This window comes from Dendroctonus ponderosae, unplaced genomic scaffold (assembly GCF_020466585.1).
Source record: "Dendroctonus ponderosae isolate FM_Combo_2020 unplaced genomic scaffold, Dpon_F_20191213v2 Dpon_F_20191213_2, whole genome shotgun sequence".
Taxonomy (NCBI): domain Eukaryota; kingdom Metazoa; phylum Arthropoda; class Insecta; order Coleoptera; family Curculionidae; genus Dendroctonus; species Dendroctonus ponderosae.
Genome location: NW_026018165.1, coordinates 12,388,140 through 12,398,047, shown reverse-complemented (window position 1 = coordinate 12,398,047; position 9,908 = coordinate 12,388,140). Strand labels below are relative to the sequence as shown.

At 33.7% G+C, this 9,908-nt stretch overlaps 3 protein-coding genes across 3 annotated transcripts in view; 2 read left to right on the top strand and 1 right to left on the bottom strand.

The window, feature by feature from the left end:
• Nucleotides 1–1,331: 1,331 nt before the first annotated feature.
• On the top strand, nt 1,332–3,034 carry LOC109544646 (transcription factor A, mitochondrial). Its single transcript, XM_019914955.2, has 2 exons — nt 1,332–1,514; nt 1,568–3,034. The coding sequence occupies exons 1-2, from the start codon at nt 1,429–1,431 to the stop codon at nt 2,265–2,267; spliced, it is 786 nt and encodes a 261-aa protein (XP_019770514.1). The 5' UTR covers nt 1,332–1,428; the 3' UTR covers nt 2,268–3,034.
• Nucleotides 3,035–3,798: 764 nt separating this feature from the next.
• LOC109544645 lies at nt 3,799–4,633 on the bottom strand. Its single transcript, XM_019914954.2, has 2 exons — nt 4,358–4,633; nt 3,799–4,299 (listed from the first exon to the last, which is right to left on the bottom strand). Exons 1-2 carry the CDS (start codon nt 4,473–4,475, stop codon nt 3,824–3,826), a joined length of 594 nt encoding a protein of 197 aa, XP_019770513.1. The 5' UTR covers nt 4,476–4,633; the 3' UTR covers nt 3,799–3,823.
• A 1,002-nt stretch (nt 4,634–5,635) lies between these two features.
• The window catches only part of LOC109544583 (glyceraldehyde-3-phosphate dehydrogenase 2), a 6,769-nt gene continuing 2,496 nt past the window's right edge, over nt 5,636–9,908 (top strand). Inside the window, exons 1-5 of the mRNA XM_019914869.2 lie at nt 5,636–5,728; nt 7,530–7,781; nt 7,875–8,060; nt 8,544–8,703; nt 9,125–9,312. Of these exons, the coding sequence (XP_019770428.1) occupies nt 7,542–7,781; nt 7,875–8,060; nt 8,544–8,703; nt 9,125–9,312 (774 nt within the window). The 5' untranslated portion in view covers nt 5,636–5,728; nt 7,530–7,541. The remainder of the gene's footprint in view (nt 5,729–7,529; nt 7,782–7,874; nt 8,061–8,543; nt 8,704–9,124; nt 9,313–9,908) is intronic.

Below are 9,908 nucleotides of genomic sequence, written 5' to 3'. Positions count from 1 at the left end.
GTCAGGGTTTCTGGATAGGATCCGGCACAGCAAGAATCCCACCGTCAGGGTTTCTTGCACCAAGAAGTTCAACTGTGACCGCAGACCTCTCCCTGCGGACAGTCTAAGAAGAAGACGTGGACCCCATGCGGTGACCAGTTCCTGCACCACATCGAGGAATATGGGCTAACTTTAAGTTAATATAGGAAGCAAGAGAGGCTGTTAGGTTTAGGTTTAGATTAGGTACTTAGGTTAATTTAGATTTAGTTATATGAGATATCTTAAGGCACACAGAGTGTTAGACACTCTAGCGATGTTAGCATTAAGGATCCGTAGATTAAGTAGCAGTAAGAAGTTTATGTATACTTAACTGAAATAAAATATGTTCAAATGAGCAGTTGAATCAGTCTTAGTCGGAAAGCACGGGAGATCACTTCGCCCACTGCCTCATCGCCTTTGAAAATGTCCACCGCAGTTGTGGACGAAACGTCAGGAAGAAATTCAGATAGACCACGGCTTCAAAGCCCGGAAAACATTCCTAAATGTTATTTTTGTTTTTCGATTTTCAAATATAGCTCCATTGCTTAGTCTTAAGGTCAAGCATTGGAGGTGATTTACTTCGATCGATTGATTTTCACGATTTGATACGTGACTTTGCCAGAGAAAAATCCAGAAAAACAATGTTAATTGTATAATAATTTCTAAATCACCATTAAGTTTAAGAGCTATTAAGTTTTTTATTTTTATATCGCATTTAATTAACTAATTTTGATCAGAAAGCCAATGTAAAAATAATCTTGTAATTGCCTACAATTTTTCGCCTCAGAGTTAATGGAAACAAAGCCATCCATTTTAATTAAGAAACGAGATGCAGACAAAAGGTCGTCGGTGGTACCAAATGCACCACCAACGGTAAATGTACAAAAAAATGCAGGTCAAATACAACAGATGTAAGATCTTGCACAGTACAGTGGCTTTTTAAAAATTGATTAATTAAATGCCATAAAAAAACTTCAATAATTCTTTTTTATTCAAAATAATCAAATACTGCCACTTTTCGCAGATAATCCATGACAATAAAAAACAGCACTTCCGTCTTTCCCCTTTGCCACCATTGCATTTCAGTTTAGGGAAATTACTGTTATGCACAAAGTAACTAAAATCCTGTTGGTACTACTAAACGGTGGTTTCCCGGTACAAAGGAATCAAAGATCGGTTCTTAACAGGTCCTGAACCGAGCCTGCGCATTAATTCGGTTCTGAACTGATCATGAATTGCTACCGAACTACGAATAGCTAATATTTATATCGTGCGCGTATGAGAAATTACCCTTGTGATCGATACTTAATAACGCAACATCTCTACACTGACGGATATAACCTTACAAAAAACAAGCTTTTATATGAATAAACTTCAGCATTTCGTAAAATTCGTTTTGATCAGTTAAGAATGAATGCGTTTATGTCCGGACAGATTTTGCTTTCCAGAACTGCCGCATTAATTAATGGCAAGATTCCAGGAGTATATGCAAATAGGTACGTTTAACCCATGTGAAGAATCTATATTTGGTTAAAGTTACTGTCTTTAGGGCCAACTTACTCAAATTCAACATTACGATAGCAAGACCCACAAGCGATAGCAAATCCATTCTAGATGGCACTGAAATACCCGAGAAACCCAAGAAGCCTCTGACCCCCTATTTCAAGTTTTTACTTGAGAAAAGAACTGCTCTGCATAAAGAAAATCCATCACTCAAGAGCAAGGATTTAATACAATTAGTTGCTGAAAAGTGGAGAGCACTAAGTCCCGAAGATAAAGATAAATTTGAAGCAGAATCTATGCAAGATAAACAAAAGTATCAGCTGGAAATGCAATTATATAAAGAGAAGTTAACAACTGAACAGGAAGAAGCACTTCATCAGCTTCAAATCGCCAAACGTAAAGAACGGACCCAACGTAGAGTGAAAAAAGAATCTAAAGCCGAAGGAAAACCAAAGAGACCTTTGTCCTCATATGGGTTATTTATTCGTGATCATGGATCTAGTGGTAAATCTTTCAAGGAACTTCTATCAGAATTGAAAAGTAAATGGGAAAATCTATCGGAAGTTCAGAAAGAAAAATATCATATAGAATCGAATAAAAACTGGGAAAATTATGAAACGGAGTTGCAAAAGTGGGAAAATGATCGAGTTGAGGAAGGCAAATTACACCTTGTGAGGACCAAAACCAAAAAAAGTTTGCAGTTACTTAAGAAAAAATCCAAGCCCAATAAGACCAACACAGAATAGGGATACGAGTGTCTTCACTCTGAAAAATACGCCTCGTCAAGTGAAGGCACTGTACCTCTAGGAACTGGAAAAATATCAACGGTAGACGAAGGTAGTGAGCACATATCTAGATCACAGATAGCTTTACCAGAACACCAATTAGAAAAAGCTCACACTTCAAAAACTGTTGATAAACCTATTTCCAGTTCACAAAATCGGATAATTGAGGCTGAAAGTACGGTAGAAAAAAACAAACCTGAAACAGAAAGGGACTCAAATTCAATGCTGAACAAGTTCCGAAATATTTTTAAGTTTTAAATTCAGATTGCAAGTTTGTTCAAAGTGAAGACCAGGTCTGAAATGTGTGTATTGCGTTTACTATCTTAACTTACATATTTTTCTTGTAGCGTTTCATATTACGTTTCTAAGTAAGAATGCGTCTCATTTTCTTTTCTTTGGTTTATTTTGTTAGCTTATTTGAAGTAAGTTATGTCTGATCAAACGGGTGCAGTTTTTACCGAAACAAATCGTTCATTTTCTTTTTAATATTCTTTTGTCACTCATTTCTGAAGACATGAATATCACGTCTATGTAAGAAAAATACCGCTACGATTTCTGTTTTTTTTTAGTTAACTTAAGTATCGAGTATATTAATAATAGTAGAAATGAATTTGTGACTACTCCGACTGTTATTATATTTTTGTTTTAATAGAATCCCCTACCCAAAATATGTTTGTCCTATATTAAAGTGTTTTGCTTTTCTAAATAAAAAACATATTTTATGTTTACTCCTTATTATTTAGTGTAATAATTTTCAGATTTAGTGGTATGATAGGGATATTTTTTAATGACAGGCACGCTCTTACAGACTGAGTGAGACATTTTTTTGGCTTAAAATGATGTCCAAAATTATTTTAAGAAAAAATGTCCGGCCTGTCGACTATTACTATATTTTTTGCATTTTTGCGCACAAAGAACTGTCAAAAGAGCTACCGAATAAAAAGTTCTGGTAGTTTTTGTAAAAAAACACTCAATAATTCCTCACTTGCCCAAAGTGGATAAACTAGGTTTTCATCAAAAGATGAGTCTTACATAGAAACAAATTCACGGCGTTTAATTAAACTTCATAGTAAAATTATCCTGATATTTCTACACTTCGGGGGCTCCATGAAATGTCTAAGTGATATATTAGCCGGGCCTACACTGTTACACGGCACATTTTTCATTTATAGGCGATATGAAACTTGCTTCCAATAAATTAGGAGAATTACGACATTAACTAATGGAACAAAACATTACAAATATTCGCTTTTGGCCAGTTGCAAATTGAATAATAAACATTAATAAAATGTGTTTCGCGAAATCCCAGTCCACGAACATCGCTAAATTGTAATTGCTCAATTATTAAGTTACGAAGCAAGAGTAGTCTAAGCTAGCCTGATGTGTTTGATTGAAAACTGCAGCAACCTTAAGCTATAATAGACACGTCACGAGGCACCCGATGCAAATTTTAGTTTGTGTTAAAATTATTAGTAATACAAAAGAAAATAAATTAATCATAGTAATTTATATTTCTATCAAGAACCCACTGCAATCGTTCTAATATACAAAATAGATACAAAGACAAAAAAGTATATTACCATGTCTTTAAATGTGCTTTTAAGTAGAGCTAAATATTTAAATATCCAAACTAACTGCTGTCCTTTGTTACTTCTAAACAGTACCAAATATTTGGCAAAACTGTTATCATTATTTTCTTCTTTTTTCCAGAAAAGCCATACTGCTTCAAAACATAGCAAAGGAATAAAGATCTTGTCTACATATTGAAAATTATAAACGTCTGCGAGACTCGACAAAATATTTACAAAAGTAGCTATCAGTATAACAATAACGGTTCTATAGTTCCTAAAATAAGAAACTTCCAGAGGCTTCGAACTGGATGTGGGTCCTAATGGCGCATTTATAGGTAAAGGCGCCACAAAATTGTTAAAAGGCTCACTTAGTTGCTGATGATCTGTATGACTTTCTCCATTTACTTGAATGCTTTTGAAACCTAATAATACAAATAAAATTCAGTACGTGTTTGTATCTAATAGTCATGGAATTATTACCATCAATATCAAAATTTGTATTTCGCTCTTGTACCCCAGTGATTTTTTGCAGTCTACTACCGGAATTCTCCAAAATCTTCCTTCTTCTGGCCTCTCTTCGGGCATCAATAGTTGACATGGTTGTTTCGTTGAACAGTTACTATTTTGCACAAATGCTTTTTCCCAATAAAAAATATTTTAAATTTTAATAGCAATGTATTTATATTTTTGACTATTTATTGGTGACAAATGCCAATTGAAAAATCGTACACTGTTGCCAAGTTACAATCCTTTCTGACCATAATGGTAAAGAATAAAGAACTTATTACAATAGATGGCACTGCAAATCCCAAAGACGTCACGTTTAAATTGAAAATGAGTTCTATCGTTAATATATTTTTTTAAGGCTTTAAACAGAAATAATAAATCGCCTTTATTTTCCATTTGAAAAGCAGTAATTTTTTATAGATAGATGTTGGACGAAAAAGGGATTTTTATTATTGTATTGTAAAATCGTCCCCAAACAACCCTACCAGTTCTTTACAGATCAGTGTCTAGATAAATATCTTAATTTAAAAGGTAAGTAACAGAAGATAATAGTAAAATATTTAATTAACTGATGGTATGAATACGTAGGGAAAGAAGTATTTATTCAAATATAAAGAACATAAATACCTTTATGCATACTCAATATGTTTGCGTTACCGTTTTTGCTTGACTTCTATTTTAACTTTAGCAAGGTATAGAAAAAGTTGCATATTTTAAGACTTAACTATAAATATATGCCAGTATTTAATTGTAGCAGTCAAATTCTTAATTTCCTCAAATAAATTATTAAAACTTTCTTTTTCCAAAAGGGATACAAAAACGTTTGTTGTTATATGAATTGTTTGAATAAAAATATTTTAATATAATTTGTAGTAATAAGATACTGGACAAGACCTCATACAATACACGTAGCCCATTCTCTCATATTTACTATTTAAGCTTAATTTAGTAACTTCTTCGAGGAGTATGTATTTTATTTTTAGGATTAATTATTCTGATAATAATAGTGTACCTAACAAAACTATTTACTCATTTTCTAAATATTTTCTTCATGCCAATAAAAATTGAAAAATAGATATACTCAGTTAAGATAAATAAAACTTCGACTTGAAAAATCATTTAAATGAACGTATTGGTCACAATCATAGCTTATACCGTTCGAATTAAGTACGGTAGATGGGAGGCGGCTTGATAGACCGTATGTCTATTGTTTTGCACAAGCGCAGTTGACTTATTAAGTCACGTGACAACTTATTTTGCTTTTTATACCATGGGGTGCCCTTCAAATGACATTCTCAATTTGTGCGGGCATAAGTGAACGTCGACTTTAGAGAAGAAAATTTGGTAAGTTAAGTCTACCGTTAGTTTTTAGTTTTTGAAAAAAGTGTAATTATATTGTTACGAGTTTTCGGATAATTTCACAGTTTTTCGTTGTTATTGGCTCTAAATAGCAACCAATTTATTTAGTCACGTAACCGGCTGATTACTTACCAGCTAGATACCTTGGGCGTGATTTTATTCTATCATTTTAAGTTCAAGTAGTGCTAAGTAGGCACTGTTTCCTAAATTGATTGATTATTTCTATGCATTTAATCAACATGTAATTTCTCGGCGTTTTAATTGTGCAATGTTTTGTAATTAATTTTTGACTGTCAAAGCCGGTAACACTGTGACCTGTTTGACCTTTCCATTTGTGAAGATCTGTGGGTTTATTCGGAAATATTTTTCAATCAAAAATATAATTTCTCAAACTTAACAAGAAACCCCAAATCTTTTAGTTGCTTATTTAACGCTGGATTAAAAAGATGTGGGTTTTTCTTGGGTATGGTGGTTTTAATATATCCACTTAATTTAATCAAAATGGGTACCTTATTCTTAATTAGGTCTTAGTTAGATATGTATCTTTATTAATAATTTAACTATTTCGGAAAACTTAGCTCAACGTTAAAAATACATTTCTTATGGTTTATATCCATAAGGATGTCCTCAAGTAGAGCAGAAATGTGATTCAATAGCTTTATGTTAGACCAAACATCTACAGACAATTTTCTCTGAAAATGGATATCTATTCCTCCTATTTCTCTGAATATGGAAACTTATGTGTAAAAAATCAGCAACTGTTTTTTTTTCAATTTTAGTCAATAAATTTTAGTTTCATCTCTCGGATCAATCGTAATTATATTTACATAAAAATTGCTACAATCTGTATTTCTGAGTGGGGGGAACTCAGAAATATTGTTACTTTTATATAGCGTTTATACAGACTTTTATATAGCTTTAAATTGAATTAGGTACTAAAAATTAATTTTATTATTCAAATAGCACAATTTACTTACTATCTGAAGTGAAGTAAGTAAGTACTTTGATGTAATATAATAATGCCGGTTCAAAGCTGTTCTGAGTATATGAGTGCACTTTTTCATCATACCATGATTTCAAATAAGCGCAGTTAATTAGTTCTATTCTATTCAAAAACCATTCGAAAACTATTCAAAAATTATACAATCGCTTTTGGAGTTCCATTTTTTAACATATTTATGTTTAATTGAAATAGTTTTAATTTGGCTCTTAGTACATGATTTTTGCAGTGAGCAAGTCAAATTCGAACGTCACGATTAAGCATTGTAAAACCCGCAAAAGATACAAGTTTAATTATAAAAAATTGCATATTGTTGAATGGATCGCAGTTTGCTTAAATTATTGGTTTTTATTATAAATAAAACGGTAAACAGATCGCTGAATCAGGAAGCAATCAGATCTATAAATGTTGTTTACCGTTAAATAAAAATTAGTTACCCAAAAATACAGTAATATTTTATAGTTCCACGGTTAAATAAGCTAAGTTGATCATTGTAAGAACAACTTGAACTTGTGCGATTGTAAAAAAAATGTACATACATAATTTATACTTAGTTGGAAATATTCCAAAGGGGTTGAGGTTGGGAAAAGGAAACTCTTTTGTCTGGTCGGTCTTGTTGAACAAAGAGAGTCCAGGAAGGTCCAATTGTGAGGCGTTTTTCTAATTTGATTCTAAGACTAGTAGTCTTTTGTAATCTTGTCAAACTTGAGCCTTTGTAGAGTACTCGGGTTTGGTGGATTGTGTAAATAAACAATGTTAACAAAGTTTCATTTTTTTAATCAACAGATAAACGAAATCATGTCTAAAATTGGAATTAACGGATTCGGTCGTATTGGTCGTCTGGTACTCAGGGCTGCCGTCGATAAAGGTGCCTCTGTGGTCGCTATCAATGACCCCTTCATCACCGTAGACTACATGGTCTATTTGTTCAAATACGATTCAACTCACGGACGTTTCAAGGGCACCGTAGGCGTTGAGGGCGGAAACTTGGTCGTAAATGGAAATGCCATCCAAGTCTTCCAAGAAAGAGACCCCAAGGTATAGATTTTAGTTATTGTTCACCTGTTTACATTTAATATCAATTTTTGGATTTAATGGGGATGGTTGTTAAGATCTTTAATTTTCTTCTAGGCCATTCCATGGGGAAAAGCTGGAGCTGAATACATCGTTGAATCCACCGGCGTTTTCACCACCATTGAAAAGGCTTCTGCTCATTTGGAGGGTGGCGCCAAGAAAGTTATTATTTCAGCACCATCTGCTGATGCTCCCATGTATGTTGTCGGTGTTAACCTTGACAAATACAACCCTGCTGATAAGGTATGAGTATGATGATTTTATTTGACCGTAAAAAAGAAACAAAATAACGTTATCTTCATAGTCGTTTGAGTCAGTACAATATTTCATGTGAATTATTTGGTCTAAAAAACATATTAACAACATAATTGGCTAACACCACTAACTGACACCCAAAGTATGCCATTTAAACATATACGCATGTAAAAACTTCAAATTTTTGGTACACTATGTACGTTGAAATTTTTTTTAAATTATCTGTATCAAACAGATTTTGGCCTGTAACGCCATAAAATATGCGAAATATACGAAATATTCATAAAACGCCCACACGTACTGATAGATATTGATAGCAAAATCTGTTTCATGATGTTCTCTTAGCCGTCTTAGCCTAATGTGAAGACTTGCATATACCACTACCCATTAACTGAAATCAGAAAATATTTTTTTACGATTTGTGTATGTATATGATGCCGAAATATATAGATTCGATTAAATTGATTTCAGGTCATCTCTAATGCATCTTGCACAACCAACTGTTTGGCTCCATTGGCTAAAGTTATCCACGACAACTTTGACATCGTTGAGGGTCTCATGACGACTGTCCACGCCACAACTGCTACCCAAAAGACTGTAGATGGTCCTTCAGGAAAATTGTGGAGGGATGGTAAGAAAATAATTAATTCATCGATAGGAGAGGATACTTTGTGAACACACTTTATTTCTATGCACATATACAACGTGCACAGAAATTTAAAAATTGCTTATCTCTATAAGGTCAGTGAGTTCACTGTACAAGTCAAACAAATCTTGTTATCTCTGCATTTTCATTATTTAAGCTCTTGTTATGAGAAGTAAATCGATAGTACCTTAAAAACAAACAAATGCAAGGGATTTATACGCTTGGAAAGTTTGATGAATAGGATTTTTTGGTTAGTTTTATTAATCATGACTTAAAATCACAAACAAATAACATTTTTGTCGGGCTTCAATTTGTTCAGTGAAAGTTACTTTCTGCAATATTAATTGTCGAAACCGTCTTGTGTTGTCGTTATACAGTTAGGTCATAATTTTCATTTTCTTTGCAGGTCGTGGAGCCCAACAAAACATCATTCCCGCATCCACTGGAGCTGCCAAAGCCGTAGGTAAAGTCATCCCTGCCCTCAACGGCAAATTGACTGGCATGGCCTTCAGAGTGCCTGTTGCCAACGTTTCGGTTGTTGATTTGACTGTCAGAATAGCCAAAGGCGCCTCTTACGATGACATCAAGGCTAAGGTAAGTTTGTTAAATGGTATACAGGGTGATTTAAAATTGGCGTCATTCCTCTGGAGGTGTTATCTGGAGCTGTTATATGAGTACAGAAAAAATAGTAAAAGAAATTAATTGTTATTAAAAACTGAGAAATTTGCAAAAAACTATATCAGAGATACGGCAGCAATGTTTTTCAAGGTAATCTGCTTAATTAACATTGCGCAAATACCAGTTGCTCCGTAATTATTTAAAACTGCGGTTACCATGGAATTATACAGAGTGACAATAAGATAGACAAGGATAAACGATAAATTCAACAAGATTCGTTGACTGCGCAACGTACTTTCGAAATGTCAACCTGTTCTCATAACCTCGAATTCTGCGGGGTTTGGTGTTCACATAAATACTCCATACAACACCAAACATTTGAATGGGTAACTCCAAGCAAGCTACTGCCTGTGTCCTTATTATCCACTCTTATCTAGCAGCTTCTCGTATTCAGTTAATTAACTCTTGCTCTATTTGTATCTCCTTGTGCTGTGTGTATCGTACAAACGTGGTAGGAATGTAGCCCTTCCTCGGTATTTCTTTGGTGCTTGGGAAAGTGTCAGTTATTGTGC